Here is a 22,984-nt window from a genome sequence, read left to right on the forward strand (position 1 = left end):
ACATAATAGAAATGTTCGTCCCACTGCAGCTTTTCATGCACACACACGCTCACAGAGGCACACACAGTGAAGGGTGTTTTATAGGAAAGTCCCCAGCCCCCTGAAAGTATAGCCAATGGTTCCCCCCACCGCCTGCTGTTGAGCCACTAGGGCTGGTGAGAAGACCAGTGCATGGGAAGCACCAGATTGCTTCTGAGCTTCTTGGCTCTCCCAGAGACGGGAGCTCAGAGGGGCTGATGCTGCACCCCCACAGCCCACCAGATTCCCAAGACTTCCCAGCCCCTCAAGGCAGGGATATCCACCCAGTCAGGACTGATGAGGAACCTGGGAAGCCTTGGGGGTGGGAACAGAGGCCGGGATTCCAGCCACTCAGCAGCTGTCATTTCTTGGAGAGCCTGCCAAGTTCTTTCTGTTAGGTCACCAGAACTTTAAACCCTTGGTTCTCTCACAGCGCTTGACTTTCCCACTGTTGAGCAGGAACTGGACCTGCCTGCCGGTTCCTGGAGTGAACCAGCACTTCCTATCCGGGAGTGAGGAGCTCTGGGTGTGACCACTACACATAGCTTTTAAGGGGGGGGGCGGCTATTGATCAAATGTACAAAATTCATCATCATCATCATCACCTCTGGAGAATTGCTGAATAAGGGATCCTTCCCTGTCTCCCCTCCCAGCCCTCCATGGTGCTGGGATCTACCCCAGGGTCTGGAACATGCCAGCAATCACTCTCCCGTGGAGCCATAGCTGAGTCCATAGAGTGCTCTTTCATGCTCAGCACGTCCAGCCTCCCTCCCGGCCAGACTCCAGCACACTCTTTCCCTGTACCACCTAAGGATGCTACAGAGATGCTGCCCTGCCCTGGACTCTCCAGAGGCCTGGAGCTGAAGTGAGCTGGAATCCCCTTCCTTCTTGGAGATCACCTAAGTACAGAGTAGACAGAGGACAGGAAGGCCCCCCCTTGCTGCTCCCCTCAGCCAGCACCTGGGGGTGAGAGCCCAAGGCAGGCCAGTCAGAGGCACAGAGAGCGCACTTTCAAGTCACGCCAAGCCCGGGTACAACTCTAGCATTGTGGCGCTGGTACTCACTGCCATGTAACCTGCGGAGTCCTCATGCCCATATCTGTAACCATGTCTATGACATAGTAAGGGATCTGTTTTCTACCCTGCCCATGCTCTCCCTCCCTCTGTCAGGGTTCCAACCTCTTGGAAATGCTAGGAGAAATGTCCACATGGAGAAGGATTAAGAGAAAACGAGAAAGGTAGAGGGTAAACATGAAGCACGGTTAATATTACTTATTAAAATACAGATGAAATATCACTACATAAACAGGCAAGAAGGAAGAAGTCCGAGGGCAACAGGAGTAATCTGGGAAGGCTTCGTGTAAGAGGGGGCAAGGCACGGAGGCTTAAGGGCAGGCAGCTGTGGGAATAAGTATGCAGTTGAAGTAAATCTGAGTCAGGCAAAAGCAATTCCTGGAAGATAGAGAGGACAGAACTGGAGAGCTTAAAATGCCAGGTGCCAACCTTGAATACGGCTGCCTCCAGGTCACTGCTTTGCTTACAGACACTCAAGGCCCTCAGGGCCCGGAGGCAGTCTGCTTCCTCCACATTCGCCTACGGGGTCCCTCATCCTGTCAGCAGCGCAAGGCCTCACCAATGCCTCAGCTCTCTCCCAGTCCCCTGCATACCCCGGCCTTCTTTCCCTTCCACCTGAAATGCCCTTTGCCTACCATAGGTGTGGGCACACAGATGCGCCTGCAGCTTCAAGTGCACACACAAGCACATAGTGTGTCATTTAACATATTTTTCAGAATAAAAACTGTGTACTTTTCCCTGATCATAACATACTATTAATTCTTAGCACTCAAAAAGTTTTAGATCAGGATGAGGACAAAAGTGACAATTGCCCCCAAACTATGACTCTCACGATTCTGCTTCCAGCGGTTCTGAGCGCAGACACCTGAGCTGCCGAAGGTAGTTCCAGAAGCCACTTTTTCCCATTCCATTAAATACAAAGATGTTCTTTGGCCAACAAACTCTTCCGATGGCCACGCGTATGGACGTAACTCGGCCCACTTTCTCGCCGTGAGTGGGAGGTGGGTCCTCAGTCCCTCTGGTTTGCAGTCACGGCAAGCATCCCCATTCAGGCATCTCCTTCCCTGGTCATTGGGCCCCTTGGAAAATGCATGCGAGGTAGCTCCTATCTGCTTTGCAGGTATAGACAAAGGGGACCCATTCTTCAAACCCAGGCCAGCATTAGAAATGTCTATCGTTTCTGTTACCTAAAAGGGGGTGGAAATCCATCAGCAGTGTGTGTGTATGCACACATGCATAAGTACGTGCGTATGTGTGTGGGCATGTGCATGCGTGCGTGCGTGCATGTGTATGTGTGTGTTAACAGTAGTGTCGTGCACGGTGTATGCGCAGTTCCACACCTAATGGCTTTTCACACTTAATATTTATTTCCCTTCTTTTCTGGCAATAGTCGGGAAAGGAGGGGAGGGGAAGACACTCCAACCAAACTTCGGCAGCTTGTGCCACATCCCTCCAGGTGCCACAGCTCCCATCCACCAAAGAGCTATCACTGGTTACCCCTCCAAAGAGGCTGGCCTGGCTCTGCTCCCCGAGCCGCTTGTGCCTGCTCAACACACCCACTTGGATGCAGCCGAGCCTCCATGTGGTTCTGCTGTCCTGAAGTCTAGGGAAAGGCACGGTCTAGGCCAAACCCTCTCTCCGCCTGGGCTGTAATTTCCTGATTAGGCTTCACAGTCACCACCCTCTCCACACACACTGATTGCTTCCTGCAGCGTCTCACTCTCTAGGGTCCTGGGCCTCTAGGACCAACCAGAGTTCAGAGGGCCCCACTGGGCACTGGGAAGGGGCCAAGGGACTAGCCAGACCGGACCTATGTGAGCCCCTCCCTCCCAACCAGGCCAACTCAGAAGGGACCACCAGGGCTTGGCTTTTAGAATTCAAGAAACAGTTTCAGCGAGAAAGAAAAAGGCCACTGTATTCTTGCCCCAGCAGAACAAAGGGGCACGCGTGTGGCCTGCATTCAGATACTAACCAAATGCTGATCTTGGCTACGTGGGTCTCATCTGGTGCCAGCTTGCCCACCTATAAAACAGGACAAAGGATTCCTGTGGAGGCTGCTGCATGCAGGGTGGCTGAAGAGCCGGGCATGCTGGGTTGAAATCCTGTTCCTCCTCCCAACTTGTGCAACCCCAGACCCATTACATCGCCTCTTTGAACCTCAGTTTTGCCCCCTGCTCAATGGAAACCATGAAGACACCCATGTTGGGGTTCTGTGCTTACATCTGTACATGTTTAGGAGGCCGGTGAACGGAAGTGCCAGCAAGCAGAAAGCAGGATTTCCTTGGCCAACAAAGACAGAAAGCTGCACCTTTGGGCCTGGCCTGACCTCTGCTTGGCTCGTTCCTCCTCTGGCTCAGTGTCAAGTTTTGTGTTTTTGGTTTTTTTTTCACCTCAGGCCTCAGTCCCAAGGCAGGGCACCCTGGGAAGGGTCAGAGGGCAGTAGGGGTTCTGCCCTGAGCCCCTCCCTCTCTCATGGTTGGTATGCACAGGCTTCAATCAACCCTGATTCTTGGAGTTAGAAAACAAACTCCCCATTCCCTTGTGGCCTCTTTCATGATCCCTTTTTGAGTCATTTCATTTTGCAAAAGACAGTCATGCTCGGTGCTACCACTTCTGAGATACTAGAGGAAGCTTCTAGGCCCAGTTGGAGGCTTAGTCCAAATTTTATAAAAGGTTGTTGTTGTTGGTTGGTTGGTTGGTTGGTTGGTTGGTTGGTTGGTTGGTTGGGTTTAGTTTTGGTTTTTCAAGACAGGGTTTCTTTGTGTAGCCCTGGCTGTCCTAGCCCTGGCTGTCTAGCTCTGTAGACCAGGCTAGCCTCAAACTCAGAGACCTGCTTGCCTCTGCCTCCAGAGTGCTGGGATTACAGGTGTGCACCACACCTAGACTTCTTAACAGCTCCCAGTTTAAAGATAATCTTGTCTTATCTATCTAATCTCTGTTACTCTACCATCTCTATCTTGGAAACCTAGACCTCACACACGCACTAGGCAACTCTCCACCGCTGAGCTAGACACCTATGCCCCAGAGGATCTTTAATGTAACCTAAATAAATATAGGTCTAATCTATTAGAGTACTGGGCTCCACTTAAAAGGTCTAGTATAGCAACTAAAGGCTGGGCAGTGGTGGCACACACCTTTAATCCCAGCACTCCAAAGGCAGTGGCAGGTGAATCTCTGTGAGTTCAAGGCCAGCCTATTCTACAGAGTGAGTTCCACGACAGCCAGGACTACACAGAGGAACCCTGTCTCAAAAAAAAAAAAAATCCCAAAGATTGCTTGCCTTTCTCAGGGAATGGCAAGATCCAACTCTCAGCCCAGAAGGATATCAGACTGTCAGAGACCATCTACCCAGCCTCGGCTCTGCCCTCTCCCTCCCCTCCCTTCCCCCAGCTGCTCTCAAGCAGATACACCAAGCACACATCTGTGCAATGAGTACCCTCGGCTTTGCTACCCTGGTTCTCCTCCACTTTGGAGGAGAACCAAGAGCTAAGAATGTTCTCCTCCCAGCTCTGGCCCTGCACAGCACAGTCCTTCCAGGGCTAGACATACAAAGTCTCTAATGCAGTGGTTCTCAAACTGTCGGTCTTGACCCCTTGGGGGGGAAGATATCAGATATTTACATTACAATTTATAACAGCAAAATTACAGTTAGGAAGTAGCAACAAAATAACTTTATGGTTGGGGTCACCAAGGCATGGGGAACTGTATTAAAGGGTTGTAGCATTAGGAAGCACTGAGAAGCACTGCTCTGGAGAAACATAAGACAGCACTCAGCAGAGGGTAGCCTGGCTAACCAGGCACAACGATGTTCTCTCCAGGGAGGAGTGGTCTAAAGAAGACGTGTCAGTCCCACTGGACTCCCTCCTTTCTGTGGGGACTGCGGAGGAATTCAATCACCTTTTCAAATGCTTGAGAACAATGGAGCAAGCCCATGTGGGGCCCAGGACAGAGTGAGAAACAGGCAATGATCTGATGCCAGTGAGAGAGAGAACCCTGCCTGTCGAAGACTAGTTCAGTTGAGAGACATCCCATGTTGTTTGTTCAAAGACACCAAGGTGTACTGCTTGCTCCCAGTGTCTAGCTACCAAGTTTCGAAAGGCTGCTCGAATAGAGATGGTCTCCACATCACTAGATTGCTGGAGGACTCAGCAGCGGTAGAGGGGAGTAACAAAAACAAACAAAAACAGAAACAGAGAAACCACCTCCAATTCAGATTCCACATCTCTCCTGCAAGAGCCGAGGGAGAACCTGGCACTAACAGAAATCTCAGGACAGCCCTGTTATGAGTTATACAGGGAAGAAAGTCCTGTTTTCCACAGCCAGGCCCGGGCAAGCAGAACTTCTGCTGTCCCAAGCAAATCAATCCAAGTCTTGGCCAAGCCTGTTTGAGTTGGTGAGAACCCAAGTGGGACTTGCAAGCTGCCAGTGTTTGCTCTGTGGACTGCGAGAGCCAAACAGAAACGCTGCTCCGGACCTCTACGCCAAATAGCCACGGGTTTATTCCGCCAGCGGGGCCGGGCCAGCCCTGACCACGTCACCTCTCCCAGTTTTCTGCTCTCCAAAGCCTTCTTGCACCTAAAGGTGACTTGCGAGTGCACCCCACATCTGGTGGCCTGTGCACCTGGGCGTCCTTTGGGACCTGGGACCCGGCTCTCCAGATCTGACCTCCTGTTTTCACGTTTGGAACCAGTTCTATCTGGAGACGCATTCACACAGGGCCCTGCAGAGACTCCCGCCCTCTGAGCACTGCTCAGCTTCCACTGTGCACCAAGCCCAGGGCAGAGGGGGCCGAGCACTAGGAAGTACCAAATCCTGGCTTGGCAACATTCCTTACTCTCCTCCCCTCTGCACCCCCCTCCCCAAGACAGGGTTTCACTGTGTAGCTTTGGTGCCTATCCTGGAACTAGCTCTTGTAGACCAGGCTGGCCTTGAACTCAGAGATTCCCCTGCCTCTGCCTCCCAAGTGCTGGGATTAAAGGTGTGTGCCCCACCACTGCCCGGCTCAGTCAGTTTCGTCCCACTGTGAGAGAACAGACCTGTGGCGTTAAAGGGGCAGATACCAGCCATAGTCTCCTAACTCCAAACCAGGGGCCTTTCTGGGCAAGGTTTCCCATCTCTTTCTTCACTTCAAAATGCCTGGGAATTCCCAAGGCTCCTAAGGGGAGCAGGTGGGTGAGTTCCACGTTCCTCGTGCTAGGGGGACATTTAGGGCCAGCAAATAACATTGCCTGCTTTGCCCTAGACCCAAACTGGAACTGCTACCTCAGACCTACTTACCCTGTTAGTGGGCTGCTCTCAGCATGCTCTTAGTATTTCAATCTCCTCACTGGCACTAAAACCCCAAGCTTCTCCAACTACCAAAGGGACATAGACACTCAACTGATCTCAGGCCCATGTCTAACATCAGCACAAAGGCCTTCCACCCAGAAGACAGGTTGATGGCACCCCCTACCCAATGGGCCCTCCACAGCAGGGCAAGCTGTCACACCCCCACTAGCAAACTAGTCTCTCTCTCTCTCTCTCTCTCTCTCTCTCTCTCTCTCTCTCTCTCTCTCTCTCTCTCTTCCATGTCCTTGGAAGATGAGTGTTGGCTTGGGGAAATGACCTGAGGCTCTTATAAACAAGGCCAGGCGATGGGTGGTGGTGCACGCCTTTAATCCCAGCACTTGGGAGGCAGAGGCAGGTGGATCTCTGTGAGTTCAAGGCCAGCCTGGTCTACACAAGTCTACAGATCTACAGAGCAACTTCCAGGATAGGCAGGAGCAGAGAAACCCTGTCTTAAAAAGAAAAAAGAAGAAGAGGGGAGGGGGGAGGAGAAGAAAAAGGTCTTCTGTACATCTGAACACGTAACTGGCTAGATTTGACTGCCAGGAGTGTACTCAGCTTCCATCACCAAAGACCCCGTACACGGCACAGCTCACTGAGCATTGCTCTGGGTACAAATGAAGCCATGAGGAAAGGTTCCCTCTCCTGCCCTTGTCCCCTGGCCTCAGGCTACCACAAGTCAAGCCAGAGCCCCTTGGCCGACCATGGAACCTCTGGTCTACAACCTTTCTAATGCTGCGACCCTTCAATAGAGTTCCTCACGCTGTGATGACCCCCACCATACAATTATCTCTGCCGCCACTTTATGCCTGTAATTTCGCTACGGCTATGAATCATAGTGAAAATATCTGCTACGCAGGGTGACCTTAGCCAACCGCTGGGAAAGGGTCCCTTGCAGGTGAGGACCATGTCTAGGTCTACCACCTCTGCTTCTCGCTGTCCTGCTCACAGCTGGGGCCAGTGGTACCCAGCAAAGGGTACCAGTCTCCCTCCACACATTTCTCAGGACCTACATCCCTCTCTATTTAAGATGACACAGTGCAGGTGACAGGTCTCAGGCACAGAGCACATCAGTGAGGAGCAAGTGGCACTACCAGGATTGAGCTGACCTGTCTAGAGCAAGAAGTCCTGATGCCCTGGCCTTCCTTGGCCTGCCCCAGGGGATCTTCGGATGGCTCTCGTAACCCTGCACAGTGGTCCTACCGCTTTCGCACTTCCAAGAGACATTTGGCCAGTAGTGATGCAGAAAACACCACCATCTAAACAGTCTTAACCAATCACAGGAGAGAAGTCTGAAGGGCCAGCTGCAGCTCCAGACTCCAGGAGATGTCCTAACATGGCCAGTAGGCGGCTCCCCTGGGCAGAAGTCCAGGATGTTAACCTTTCTGGTCACACCACAGGCACTGGCATGAACCCTGAGGAAATCAACATGAACTTCCAAAGTAGAGTCTGTGCGGGTAACGGGTCTGTCAGACAGGGGCAGCTGCACAGGTCAGCCTGCAGGGGTCATGAGCAGTGACAGAGCCACGGAGGCTCTTGTTGGTCTGTGGTCTTCAGACAGCTTCCCTGGGAGCTCAGTGGGCCCTTGCTGTCGGGTTTAGAGAGTCCACCGAGTGTCGTTATTAGCCAGGGTAGATCTTGAACCCACCTGTTCCCGCAACCGAGGCCCTGGGAGAGCGACTTCCATGAGCACTCACCCAGGCCTATCCCCCAAAGGCAGGTCTTACCAACACCAAGACTGTAACAAGTTTGGAAGCCGCCTCTCAAGGCCGCTGTTTAATGGAACTGCTACGCTTTTGAGGTCACACATGCCCCACTACGTCTAAATCAGTAATTCTGAGCTGTGGGACGACTTCTCCTGGGGCAGGTCTTCAAGCATCAGACACAGCACATTCACGATCTCATAGTACAGCTTCTGAAGCCTGGAGAACAGAGGAGCGGAGACCTGAGGACAAAGCAGGCCCCATGCCATGCCGCCCCACATACCACATACTGGTACCCGTGCAGTCATGGAACCCACAGGGTCTATGCAGGATCAGGAGAGAAGTAAGACTCCAGGTAGGTTGTAACCCTGCATCTGTCCCTCTGCCGGGGGTCCCCGACATAAGCTAACTCATCCGTCTCATGTAGCATGTCCACAACAATCCCCTGCACTCTGCAAGCAGGGATGGCGTGCTGGTGCCTAAACAGTATCTGGCCTGTGCTTGAACCCAAAATGGGCATTCCCTGGTTTGCTCCTTTCCAGTCAGTTCCCCTAGTCACTGAAGTTTCCAGAGGGATTTCATAGAGAGGTCAGGCTTCTGATGTCTGCTCTTGCTCAGAGTCCACAGTAGCTTCCTAGTGTCCACAGCTCCTCAGCTGCCAGCCAAAACCCCAGTTAGCTGGCACTGAGGATAAGATCTGAGTCGGGTCTCATGTAGCTGGCCCAGTGGCTCTGTGTGTGGTACTTGTTCAAAGCTACAAGGAAGATGGCAGCAGAGCCAAGCTAGGACCCTCTGCACTTGACTTAGCACCTCCTGCACACATATTCGCTGCTCCCTGAAAGTGTTAGTGAGCAGGGGCCTGAAGAGATGAGGGAAGCAAACAAAACATCTGGTTATAAACGAGAGAGAGAGAGAGAGAGAGAGAGAGAGAGAGAGAGAGAGAGAGAGAGAGAAGGAAGAGGAGGAGGGGGAGAGGGAGGAAGGGGAGAGGGAGGGGGAGGAGGAGGGAGGGAGGGGGAGGAAGAGAGAGAGAGAAAGAGAGAGGGAGAGAGGGAGGGGAGGAGGGGGAGGGGAAGGAGGAAGGAGGGAGGGGAAGAGAGAGAGAAAGAGAGTTGGGAGGGCCAGCAGAGCAGAGCCCCTTCCAACACAGACCCTTGCACACAGCAGCCCAAGCACCCAGGCATACATGGGATCCTGCACTCTCAGGGAGGAACTCTGTGTACCCACCCACCATGCACCTTGGTTACAAACCCTTCCATCTCCTGGGGTCTACAATATGCCCTGACATTGAAGAAGCCATGGGGACCAGTCACTCACTTGTTGAGAGTATTGTCCTGGTTGTCCAGAGTGGACAAGTAGATATTGACGAAGGGGAGGCTAGTACCAAAATCATCCAGGACCATGGGATCCGTGTGCCGTAGGGTCTTCTTGAATTCCTCCACCAACTCCGTGAAGTTCTTGCCGCCAGTTTTCTAGAGAGGAAAGCAATGAGAGACCAAGGACAAGAGCAGCCAAGCTACAGAGACCTGATAACCCTTGTGGACCCCAAGAGTCTCAAGTTCATCCTGACCACTGAGCCCAGAGCCTGTGGGATTGAAACAGTCTCATGGACCACCATCCCTGGTGTGAGGCCAAAGGTCTAAAGGAACAAGAGAATGTCTAAGGGTGATTCTGTGTGGCCTCCTCCAACCCTGAACAAACCTTGGGCATGAGAGACTGGCAGGTCTACCTCAGAAAAAAGACACTCTGACAGACGAAGGACCCAGTAGGGCCCCCAAGTTAGACCAAGAGCATCAGACAGAAAAGAAGAGTGCAGCCTACAAGGTGGTGCCATGCCTGGCTGACTCTTGACATTGTGCTTACTCTTGTCCTGATTCAAGGAACCTGGGGGGAGGGGGAGATATGAGATTGAGTGACACCCTGGCCGAGCATCCCATGCTCACCCACACAGTGGCCTGGGGTTGAGCTGCCTGATACCAGAGGAACCTCAGTGAGAAGCTCCAGCACGAAGGACCCCACAGTGGGGAGCCATCCACCAAGGATCCACATTGTTCCGGGAAATACACACACAGAAAGAAAGGCAGGGCTCTCGTGGCTGCAGGGGAAGAGGCCTGCCTTACCCAAAACCACACATGCCTGAGACCACCTGACCTCTACTTGAGTGCAAAGCCCTTCCTCCTAGCCAATCCTCTGTCTGTCTGTCATTTCTCCGGTGCGGCCACCTACCTTGGTGGTTATCAGCCTGTTGACCTCCTCCTGCTTGCGCCTCAGGATCACTTGCTTCTCCTCCAGAAGTGTCACGTGCCTCTCCACCATCAGCTCCCGCTGGAACTTTTTGATGGAGTCCTAGCAAGCAGAACAGATAAGTCAAGACCACGGTGTCTCTTCTGCAGCTCTCCGTTCCCAGCCTTTCTCTGCCTAGCTTGCCCTGAACCCCACTCCACCTGCCTGCCGGTCCCATCGTGAAGTGGTGAACTCAGGGAGAAGAGGCGCACATGAGAGGGGTCACCTGGCCCATACCTCTACCTGCCATACCTAACCTGAGCGATGCACACACACACGCGCGCACACACACACTCTACAGGCACAGACTTACCTCCGTGTGCATGATCATCACACCTACAAACATGTTGAGGAAGATGAAGGAAGCAAGCAGGATAAAGAGGATGGTGAAGGCCCGGCTAATAGTAAACTTCCTCTGGTCCAGCTGCTCCTGCAGGTTTGTCCAGCCATCAACCTGGTCAGGCAAGGCAGGGTATACTGAGCACCGAGACCCAGCAGGCTAGGTTTCCATGTCACCTATGCCAGAGGAGCGCCAGACCCACTGAGGTGGTTGCCAGCTCCATCTCCACATCAGTCCTTGGCCCCTCCCCATTCACTGGCTGTCAGCTACACCTAGAAATGTAGGAGCCGGGCGATGGTGGCGCGCGCCTTTAATCCCAGCACTTGGGAGGCAGAGGCAGGCGGATCTCTATAAATTTGAGGCCAGCCTGGTCTACAGAGCTAGTTCCAGGACAGGCTCCAAAGCTACAGAGAAACCTTGTCTCAAAAAAAAAAAAAAAGAAAGGAGAAAGAAAGAAAGAAAGAAAGAAAGAAAGAAAGAAAGAAAGAAAGAAAGAAGAAATGCAGGGTGCCACTAGTTGGAAGCCAATGTGCTTAAGAGAGTTTCTTGTCTCAAGATCTCCCATTTTCTCCTAAAATGTACAGTCTATTTCCAGGCCCATCCTTGGAAAAAATAAAAGCAAAACAATTTTTTTAAAAAAAAAATGCCACTCTTTATATAATTCAAAAGTCTAGACTTCGATACTTGGGTTTTGCTTATTCTGGGTGAATTTGTGACAGCTTGTTTTTTTAAAAAAAATAATTGTATGTTGTGGGCTTCATTTATAACAAGGTTAATCCAAATTAAGTATCATTTGAGAATTCTAGCAAGTTTTATTACCCTGTGCAACCCACGGAGCGATTTATAAAATCACGGAATTAGAGACAGAATTGGAGCCCACTGGCCTACGACTGCCCCAGCAGGGAACCCCAGCTTCCTGTGCCCACTAATAAGCACCTGAAAGTGGGGAAGGCCCCACAAGAGGCCCGACAGTCCCTCTCCAGGCTCCACCCTCGCCACAGTCCCCAAACACAGTACCGTAGCCAGACTGAAGAGCGTGAAGAAAGCTGAAGCCAGGTTCCCCCAGTTATTCAGGTCGCCCCTCTCCACAACGCCAAACAGGCAGAATCCCAGGATAGCGAAGATGTACATGAGGACGAAGAGCAGAGTCAGCACAGAGGCCACCGTGTAGACTGTCTGCCCCACAGCAGTGATGAGTGTCTACAAGGCAGGGATACTGCAGCTAGACAGCAGCGCCTGGCGAAGCCAGATCACAGAGGTCCAGCCTCCCCAGTCCACAGCGGCCCTCAGGGCCTGGGGCCACGCCTGGCACGTGGTAGATGTTCAGTATCAGTTGAATGGATGATCAGAATTGTGCCCAGACAGAGGGTTGCACCAGTCTCAGGACGCGGCGTCTACCCTGTGTCACGGGTGGACTGTACACAGTCTCAGGACTGGGTCACCTCTCCATCAGCCCCAGTGACCTCTCTACTTGAACCCAGCCTGAATCTGCGGTCAGCCCTGGATATTGTATTTGTGCTTCTCTGCTGAGAGCCAGCCCCAAATGTCCTTTCCCCCAGGTCCAGGAGGAATAGGGACACTGTCATATACCTGAGGATAGGGATGGCTAAGAGAAAAATGTCTCCCCGTTCTTTCTGGGCCTCACCTTACCTTAAGACCTTCATCTTCATCCTGCAAAATGGCTAACTTCCTGTCCTCCCTTCCTTCGGCTGTCCCTGGAGTGCTCCATACATTTATTGTGCACTTACGATGCCCTGAGACTTGCACTGAGTGTGTGCTTTATAACTGTTGACCTACTAAGAATGCTTGTTTTCACAAACCGTAATGGTTTGGATAAGGACGGCCTCATGGCCTCATATGTTTGAATGTTCAGTCACCAGGGAGTGGCACTATTTTAAAGGATTAGAAGAATTAAAAGGTGTGGTCTTGTTGGTGGATGTGTGTTACTGGGGATAGGCTTCGAGGTTTCAGAAGCCCATGCCAGGTCTAGTCTCTCTTTCTGCCTAAAGATCAGGATGTAGCAGCTCTCAGTTACTTCTCCAGCACCATGCCTGCCTGTTGCCATGCTCCTCCCATAATGATGACATAAATCCTCTGACACTGTAAGCAAGCCCCCAATTAAATGTTTTCTTTTATAAGAGTTGCCTTGGCCATGGTGTCTCGTCCCAGCAATAGAACATTGACTAAGACACAGACATAATTTCAAATAGGTGGCTGGTATCAGAATGACGCTTCAGAGAATTAGTTGACCAGTTTGTCCTGGTCACAATACAACGGTAGAGTGAGGAGTGAGCCCTAAACCCTTCCCCCATGCCACACCTCCAACCACCAGTGGCCTTGAGCACAGTGACTCTTAAGACTGGTTTAACACTAGGAAGGCAGCTAGGAGCTGAACACAGAAGAGAGAGGAGAGGACAATGGGAATTCTGGAAGGTGGAAAGGTCATCTCAGAGAAACACACTGCCCTAAATTGCCCTGGGGAATAAGAGCGGTCTTTGCAGATTCATTTGGAAAGAACTGAGTCTTGACGATGGCCTCGGAACTCTACCAAGCTATTATAAATTGCCTCCCACAGGCTCATGTACTTGGGCTCGGTAATCAGCTGATTGGCTTTTTGGAAGCGGCAGCTGGATCCTGAGGTCACTGGCATCATCAAGGGATTATGGCCTGATAGAGTTACAGTATGATAGTATGGGGGAGCTGGAAATGGAGCGTAGTTGAGGGCAGCAATGCACTGGTGGCTCACCCTTGAGGATGCTGCCCTGGCCCCTTCCTGTACTCCGCTCTCTGGTTCCCATCTGCCATGAGGTCAGTGCCTCCGCCACACCATTCTCGCCAACAGAACAAAGGCACAATAAAATCATGAATTAAAACTATAGAGGGCAGAGGAAACCCTGAGTGAAGAGGTGGGAAAATGGGTGCTGTTGACTGGGCACAGCCAAGTCAAGAATCTCAGAACCTCAGACTAAAAGCCTCCCCCTCGGCATGAGGCTCAGAAGCAAGGCAAAGCCTCCCTTTGATCCAAGTGTGTCTCTTAACAGCGCATGCGGAAAATGTCCGCTGTAGCTTTCTGCCCATTCCTGGGATGTTTGTAGACTCAAAACTGCTTGCCTATGGAGACTGCTCCTATGGAGTTAGCGAGACCTGCGCCCTTGATCAGCTGTGTGACCTGCTTCCTTGTTTATCTGTGTGCAATCACCCTGCTGCCCAGCTCTTCTCTATACCACCCACATGCCGAGCTTCAGGTGGGCAGCTGAGTTTTCTCCATCCAAGTGCACAGTACACTGACTCCTGCTTACCCTTCTGTGTGTCTGTCTGCGTCGTCTGTGCTTCCCTCACTCCCTCACTACCCGAGTCAGCTCCGTCCCTGCAGCCTTGCACGAATGTGGACCATAATAAACAATTCCTACCTTTAAGCTGTTCTCTTGAGTCATTTTGGTGACAGTTACAGAAAGCTAGCTAACACACAAGGCTGAAGAAAGTGGGAAACCCTGGGCACTGTGGCCATGGCACCCGTATAAGGTACAGAAGCAGGAAGCCAGTGTGCTCAGAGGTAGAACCTGCATAGGGCTCAGGAAGTGGCTGTTCCAGGTTCCCACCTCTGGGCCAGACCATGGATGGGTGGTACCTGAGATCACAACAGAGGAACCTTGAAAGTGGCTGTCAGAGGGAAGGAAGCCATGCTCTCTGCAGGGACCCCACCAGCTGCTTAAGGCCACATTCTTCAAGCACAAGCCCACCGGGCTCCAGCAGTGTGCAGTTCAGATTGATACAGAAACTCATCTGGAGGGTGGGGACTCTGTCTCCAGAAGCCCTGGTCTCGAGGTTCTGAGGTCTAGCCTGGAAGCAGCATCTGCTTTTGAATCCCCAGTTGCTAGGAGAATCAGTTCTTAGTACCGGTTTAGCTCCTGGGCTCTGAATCAACCACTGCTGTTCTCTTAGCCCTAGGGCACATTGGGTGCCTCTAAGCACAAGAAGTGGCTGGGCCCAGGGCACTGAGGAAGCATCCTTCACAACCTCTTGGATATGGGGGAATGATGAGGCCCCAGAAGGCAGGAACAGGAAGGTGGCAGCTCCAGGCTGAAAGGCAGTAAGCAGAGGCAGTGGGGACCCTAGATAGCTGGGCGCTCATCTGGCAGAACTCGGTGTGAAAAGCCAAGGACAGGCTTTGTGAAAGCCATTAGGTGGGAGGCACTGACTTTTTAATGATTAGGGGTCAGGAACCAAGTACTAGCTTTAAGTACTGAGATACCTCATTTATTAGGGGCTCCTTTAAACTTCAGTTGGCAATCTAGGTGGCTCATGCCTTGAGTCCCAGCACTCGGGAGGCAGAGGGAGGCAGATCTCTGAGTTCGAGGCCAGCCTGGTCTACAGAGTGAGTTTCAGGACAGCCAGGGCTCCACAGAGAAACCCTTTTTCAAAACAAAACAAAAATTAACAAAAGAAACAATTCCTTAAGTGTTACATCTGCTACTCTGTCTGACTGTACGCGTATGGTGGGTTACTCTTTACTAATGTCACTGTGCTCCTGAAACCAGTAGAAAGCATGACTGACTAGCTTTACTCTACAGATGAGTGAGTTGAGGCACAAGGTTCCTCGAGTTAAACCTCAGGTCTAGAGAAATGGTGCAGTGGTTGACACAGGATGCTCCTACAGGAGACCCATGTCCAGGTCCCAGCACCCACATGGTGTCTCACAATCTTCTGTAACTCCAGTTCTGGGGGATCTAAGGCCCTCTTCTGATTTCCCCAGGCACCAGACACAAACAGCACACATACTAACGCAAGGCAAAGAAAATAAACACTTTAATAAAATGTCAGTGCTGAGCTCCGAAAGCTGTGTCTGGCTATACAGGCCAATCTGAGCCACTCTTCCTATCCATCCGTACTGGCTGCCTTTCAAACGGTGAAATGGCTGTGAGCTGTGAGCCAGAACCCACCAGTGTTTGGGCCACTTTGACCACGGCTGCCATTTTTTTCTTTTTTGATGGGGAGGGTCTCCTTTTTTTGATAGGGGCACTCTGGGAGCTCCATTACCACCATCTTCCTGAGTTGCCAAAGTCTTGGAACATTCTTTAGAACATTTCAGAACAGGCCTCAGGCTCATGTCTCAGCCTCAACCCATCCTACAGGCATGCATCCTCAGCCCATGTTTGCCCAGGGACCTGGTCTCCAGGAAGAGGCTCGTCTGGGTCTGTTGTCTTTGTCCAGTAGGGTGTGTCTGAGCCCTAAATGTGAGCTCTCCCCATGGCATACACCCACAGCTACTTATTCCTTACACCCATGTAATCACGTGCCTATGTGTGCATATGTGTGTGCCCAGGCCTCACTCCTCTCCAGTTCCAGGCCAGTGTCTGTACTTTCTGTTCATACTTCCTTGTCCCTCACCATGGACTGTTTTCTTCCCCTGATGTGGGATGCCCCTCTGTATGCTATGAATATGTTTTATTACCACTGGTTAATAAAGAAGCTGCTTTGGCCTATGGCAGGGCAGAATAGAGCTAGGCGGGAAAACTAAACTGAATGCAGGGAGAAAGATGACAGAGTCAGGAAGATGCCATGTAGTTGTCCAAGAAGCAAGATGTGAGGTAACAAACCATGAGCCTCATGGTAAAATAGAAAATAATAGGAATGGGTTAATTTAAAATGTAAGACCTAGCTAGGAATACATCTGAGCCGCTGGCTGAATAGTGTTGTAATTAATGTAGTTTCTGTGTGATTGCTCAGGTCTGGGCAGTCAGGAAACAAAAGTGCAATCTCCATTTACATTCTTCTTGAGTGACTAGCCTCTCTGAGGATGCTAACAACCTCTTGTTGCCCGTCTGAAGGGCATTTGCCTCAGTTTCCTTGCTACTACTTGATTCCTCCAGGCTGCCTCCTGAGTGTGGATTTTCCTAGCCTGGCCTTTGCTTGGTTCTGTATTTGCTGTTCTCTCTCACTTTGCCTCCTCTCTGAGCAATCTTTTGTTTTCTTGATTTTTTGAGACAGGGTTTCTCTGTGTGGCCCTGGCTGTTCTGGAACTCACTTTGTAGACCAGGCTGACCTCAAATTCACAGAGATCGGACTGCTTCTGCCTCCTGAGTGCTGGGATTAAAGGTGTGTGCTACCATGCCCAACTAGGCATTATCTCACACCAACACTCCCTCCCCCCGTTCCCACGCAGGCATGCACGGGTGCACACACAGAAGGCACGTACCCTGATGCCTCTGCTGTAGGAGATAAGCTTCAGGATTCGCAGAGACTGTATCCCATCAGCAATGTTGAGGTTTTCGTAAAGTCGTCCCTTGATCTTTCGGAGGGTATAGGGTATCAAGATGATAAAGATAATGACCACATCCAGTAGGTTATAGCCATTGCTCCAGTATTTAATGGGGTCCACATAGACCTTCATGAGGAACTCACAGGTGTAGATGGAGACAAAGAGAATCTCTGAGATCTGCAGGGGTCACAGGGGTCAGAGATCAAAACAACGCAGAGCCCCATAATCCTGGCCCTCTCTCTGCTGAGACCACCCAGCCAGGTGTGGAAAACCCCAGACAGAGCCCCCAGCTCTCTTACTGAGCCTGAATCCCTTCCCTATCTGCTCTTCCTTGCCTGTGGCACTAAGCCTAGGGCGGCTAGGTTTCCCCTAGATGCAAGACATGACTACCTCGTAGCTGAGCAGCTGGCCGCAAATGGCTCTATATACAGTTCCTGGTCAGTATTCAACTTAGCAGACCTCCTGACATAACTCTTCCCCAAAGAGAAAGTCACAAGGGTTTTCTGGCCATCCTGAATATATACACTTTTAAGTATACAAATATATAGTTATATTTAATCCATTACCTTCATCATACATACTCAAAAATCAGTCAACTAAAATCCCATTTTTGTTTTTGGTTTTTTTTTTTTTTTTGGTTTTTCGAGACAGGGTTTCTTTGTGGTTTTGGAGCCTGTCCTGGAACTAGCTCTTGTAGGCCAGGCTGGTCTCGAACTCACAGAGATCTGTCTGCCTCTGCCTCCCGAGTGCTGGGATTAAAGGCGTGCGCCACCACCGCCCGGCCTAAAATCCCATTTTTAAAGGACATTCATTCTGCTTTTTTCCCACGTTTATACTGTGAATCAATCTCCTCTGAATGTCTCTCCCTTGCCTACAACTCCAATGGCTCTACGATTGCCTAGGGGTCCTTATTAGTCTGTATGGTGTGTTCCGGGTTGTGTGTGTGTGTGTGTCTGTGTGTGTAGGTGTGTGTGCTAGCACGTGCTTGCTATGGCCTACTTGTGGAGGTCAGAGGACAACTCTCAAGAATCTGGTTCTTTCATTCTATCTTGTTGAAGCAAAGTCCCCCCCCCCCCGTTTCCGCAGCACTGCAAACCCCAGGCTAGCCTGGGAGTTCCAGCCAAAGTCTCCCATCTCCACCTCCCATCTTGGAGTAGGAATATTGGAATTATATATGTACACATCTGTACCTGGTTTGAGGAGAGAGAGAGAGAGAGTTGGGGGGCACAGTGAGCATGTGGTTGTCCAAGGACAACTTGTGGGAGGTCTGTTCTCTCTTCTGCCATGGAAGACTGCACTTGGGTCTTTGGGCTCAGCAGCAGAAGACTTCATCCACGGACCTACAGTTTGGGTGGTAGTGGGGCAGCGTGGTTTGGTTTTGATGTAGCTATGAATGGGGTTGTTCCCCTGATTTCTTCCTCAGCTTCTTTGTTCTTGGTTGACAGGAAGGCTTCTGATTTTCATACGTTAGTTTTGTATGCTCTGCCATTTTGCTGAGAGTGTTTCAGATGTTCTCAGTTTTCTGGTGGTTTTGGGATCTCTCATGTGTGGTATCATCATCTGCAATCAGAGAACCCAACTCTTTCTTCCCTGTTGGATCTATCTGCTTCTCTTATCTTACTGCTCCAGCTAAGGTGGCCAACAACACAGCAATCAGGTAAGGTAGACAATGTACTATTAGTGGGAATTCTTTCCATTTCCCCAAGTTCCCACTGTTGGCTGTAGGATTTTCACATGGAACCTTTGTGTCAACACGGGTTCCTTCTACGCCTGTCTTTTTGGACCTTTTTTCACAAAGGGATTTGGGATTTTTATCGGAAGTGTTTTCTGCTTCTGTTGAGATCACATGATTTCTGTCCTTGAGTCCATCTGTTCCTGCTGAACCATCCCTCATTACCCGCGTGTGTAACTTTAGCACGGTGAGGGACCTTGCTGTGTTCTTAGGTTTGGGTTGCAAATCTCAGAGGGAACTGTTTTGTATCTATGTTCATTGGGGAGACTGTTCTTTGTCTCTCTCTTGTATGTGTATCTGGGTAACTGTGGCTTCCTAAAAAGTCACTAATGACCTCTGCTCCCCTGGTGTGTGGAGGTTTGACAAACTGACCCTTCTCCAAAGGACCGATAGGGTTCATCAGTAAATCCTCTGGATCTGGATGTTTCCAGTCAAAAAATTTTTATTACTGCTTCAATCTCATTGTTTGTTGCAGATCCAATAAAAGGATTTATCTAAGGGAAATCATGCCATTCTATTTTAATTTTTAAAATATCTTTAACATTTTTTAAAATGCCTCTTAACTACTTGCATGTTTGTTCTTTCGTGTGAAAAATATCTATTTTTAATCTAAATGAAGAAAAGGTTTTTTTTTCTTTCTCAACTTCTCAAAGCATTGACAAATCTAGCTAGATGGTCCACATATATACCTGTTTAAAGATGGCCTGTGATGGGGCCACTGACAGATCTGTAGTGTAGCCTAAAAATTAGAAATGAAAATACTTGTACTAATTCCTTTGAATGGTAAATATACATGTGCAATCTTTAGTTTCTAATATTTATCACAGCGTTTTGGTCATCTGTGCTTACCAGTATGTGATGTTCAATAAAAGGTCATTTTCACTGTCAAAAAAGAAGTATCTAGAAATTTATTCATTTCTTTTAGATTTTCCAATTTAGTGAACTATAAGGTTTTAAGGTATATCTAATTACATTCTGCATTGTGATGGCTCCCTTTTCCTCTCTATTTTACTATTTAGGGTCCTCTTTCTCTGGTCTGACCCTACAGGTTTTCCAAACTTGTTTATCTTTTCAGAGAAGCAACTCTTTGATACTCTCTCTTGTTTTAATCATTTTTATTTCACTAATTTCCATCCTGATCATAATTATTTCTTCCATTTGCTAATTTTAGGTTTGGTTTGTTGTTTTTCCAGCGCCCTGAGTTGGGTCAGTAAGTAATTTGTTTGGAACCTAGTTTCTCTTGTCATTGTAAAAGGGTTTGTGTGTGTGTGTGTGTGTGTGTGTGTGTGTGTGTGTGTGTGTGTGTGTGTGTGTTTGTGCGGTGTGGGGTGTGCTTGTGTGGGGTGTGTGTGTGTGTGTGTGTGTGCTTGTGCGGTGTGTGTGTGTATGTGTGTGTGTGTGTTTCATAGCCAGAGGAGCTAGGAGAGTCAAGGGGAGATCTTTCTGGAGCTGGTTCTCTCCTTCCACTATTCTCTGGATTCCAGGCTCATGGGACAGGCACCTTTACCTCATAAGACATCTCACCAGCCCGCCCAATTTTGAAGGGCAGACACTTATAGCTATGACCTCCCTCTTAGGACTTTTTCATGTATTCCCTAGGTCTGCTGTGCTATGTTTTCCTTTTCATTTGCTCTAGGAATGCTCTTATCTCCTGATTCCTTCGAGGGCCCATTCGTTGTTTAATAGTGAACTCATTGACTCCATGGGTTTCTCTTGCTCTGCCTTTGTAGTTTTATTTTCCATTGTGATCAGATAAAATACAGGCAATTATTTCAACTTTCCTGGTTTTGTTGTTGTTGTTTGTTTTGAGACAGGGTTTCCCTTTTTAGTCTTTGCTGTCCTGGAACTCACTTTGTAGACCAGGCTAGCCTCAAACTCACAGAGGTCCACCTGCCTTAGCTCCCAAGTGCTGGGATTAAGGGCATGTGTCACCACAGCCTGGCATCCTATTATTTATTAAAACTTGGCTCTTTATAATAGAAACCTATATCTATATTCCCAGAATAATTTAGTATTTACCATAAAATTCCTTAACCCCCATTTTTTAATGCCTTGCATATTATCTGGTAAGGACTCCAAGTGCCATAAGATGGATCAGTGGTTAGAACACCTGCAGAGGACCCAAGCTAATTCCCCAGCACCCACACCAGGTGGCTCAAGATTGCCAATCACTCCAGAGGCAGAGGATCTAACTAACACTACCTTTTGGACTCCATAGGTATCAGCACACACCCATACACACACACACACACACACACACACACACACACATACACACACACACACACACACACACACAGAGAGAGAGAGAGAGAGAGAGAGAGAGAGAGAGAGAGAGAGAGAGAAACAATTTTTTAATCCACGTAGCATGACTGAAGAACATTCCAGTCTGCATTTTGTAACATGCCCTTCCTCTCCTCCCTTTTTCTGCATTTTGTAGCATGTTTTTCCTCCTCTCCTCCCTGTTTCTGCATTTTGTAGCATACCCTTCCTCTCCTCCCTGTTTCTGCATTTTGTAGCATACCCTTCCTCTCCTCCCTGTTTCTGCATTTTGTAGCATACCCTTCCTCTCCTCCCTGTTTCTGCATTTTGTAGCATGCCCTTCCTCTCCTCCCTGTTTCTGCATTTTGTAGCATATTTTTCCTCCTCTCCTCCCTGTTTCTGCATTTTGTAGCATACCCTTCCTCTCCTCCCTGTTTCTGCATTTTGTAGCATACCCTTCCTCTCCTCCCTGTTCCTTGGCAGTAGACAGTTGGTTCCTTGAATACATTCAGGTTTACCCTAAGCAAGGCTGCAGGTGCCCCTTTTCAGAGCAGGCACATAGTTCTGCTGGCTTCTTGTTGATACTCAATGGCCAGACTCATTGCTTCTCCAGAGCTGAAGTGGGTGACATGCTATCATTTCTAATTTACCAGCTGGAACACTTTATAGAAATAGCATGCATGGTGACACACCTGAAATCCCAACACTTGGGAGGCTGCGGCAGAAGGGTCATGAGTTTGGAGCCAACCTGGGCTGCAGAGCATGGACTTGTCTCCAAACAAACAATCAGGAACTGCAGTAGGAGTAGCCTCACAGTAGATGACCCCTTAAGGTTAGGGCTCATGTCAGAAATACCAGTAAAGCTTGACTCTGTAATTTCCTTTTCAAGAGGAATACTTAGTCCCTTGCCTCCTTGGCCTCACTTCAATTTTTGAGGATTTTCTAACCATAGTACTTATTATCCTTATGTCTCACGTTGTCTCATCTGTGGCCAGCAGAAGTATCCCCAAATTATCTTCTGCATCCTTTTGCAAATAAACTCTGACAGCTTTCTTACAGGGAAGATGACAAGATCCAGGATAAGCTGTTTCTCTAAGCTCTGGTTCCAACATCTCATCATAGATACCAAGAATGTGTCGGTCTGTGTTCTAGCCATTGGTGGAAAAGATAAAACGCCCCTGCTGTTAACGCTGATATTCCCAAAGCAAGCACAGAACCATGGACTTTGAATTCAGTGGTGTCTACACATCTCTATCTCCCTTTTTCATGAGCATCCTCATTTTCAGTAGCATGGGGTGGTCCCAGCATCAGGATGCTGAAGCAAAAGGAACCCAAGTTTGGGTCTGCCTGGGCTACACACAAAATCTTGCTATAAACAGACAGATAAATACCACAAACAGACAACACGGAAGATGGAAGAAAACAAACAAAATGTAAGCCATCCTGGGTGGAAGATGTAAGCTGCTGGTGGAGTGCTTGCCTACTATGTGTGAGCACACCCTTCACCCTGAAAAAAAAAACAGAAAAAGTCCACAATAGCCCATGTGCTGTATCACAGATTCCACAGTGTCTCAGAATAACACTACCATGTGCATCACGACTAAGGCAATGGTTAAACATGGGTCCGCGTGGTAAGACCCTGTTGCTGAAGACAGCACATGCTTTCAGAAGAGAGAGGACGACAGATAAGGAACAGGTCATAAAGAAGTCATCTCAAACCGACCAGGAAATGCTCTTCCTGCTGGCCAGCTCTCGGAGGGCCAGCCCATGTTACAGGCACTTACTGAGTAACTAATTATACACTAACTGGACATAGTGAGCCATCAAAAAATTTAAAAGATATGACATTTTGCTAGAGGCATCATGGGAAGGATGTGGAGAAAACTGGAGGGGGAAAGGAAGATAGATATGATTATATTTTATTGTATGTATGTATGTATGAAGTTCTCAAAAAAATAAAATAAAATAATTTTTAAAATAAAAACACAA

The 22,984-nt window shown here is 49.4% G+C and overlaps 1 protein-coding gene across 1 annotated transcript in view; it reads right to left on the minus strand.

The window, feature by feature from the left end:
- Positions 1–8,207: 8,207 nt before the first annotated feature.
- Catsper3 (cation channel sperm associated 3) overlaps positions 8,208–22,984 on the minus strand; it is a 79,752-nt gene continuing 64,975 nt past the window's right edge. Inside the window, exons 3-8 of the mRNA XM_075970939.1 lie at positions 16,939–17,178; positions 11,760–11,942; positions 10,716–10,856; positions 10,346–10,465; positions 9,437–9,591; positions 8,208–8,338 (exon numbers count right to left, since the gene is read on the minus strand). Coding sequence (XP_075827054.1) covers positions 8,239–8,338; positions 9,437–9,591; positions 10,346–10,465; positions 10,716–10,856; positions 11,760–11,942; positions 16,939–17,178 — 939 coding nt within the window. The 3' untranslated portion in view covers positions 8,208–8,238. The remainder of the gene's footprint in view (positions 8,339–9,436; positions 9,592–10,345; positions 10,466–10,715; positions 10,857–11,759; positions 11,943–16,938; positions 17,179–22,984) is intronic.

This window comes from Microtus pennsylvanicus, chromosome 4 (assembly GCF_037038515.1).
Source record: "Microtus pennsylvanicus isolate mMicPen1 chromosome 4, mMicPen1.hap1, whole genome shotgun sequence".
NCBI classification, from domain to species: domain Eukaryota; kingdom Metazoa; phylum Chordata; class Mammalia; order Rodentia; family Cricetidae; genus Microtus; species Microtus pennsylvanicus.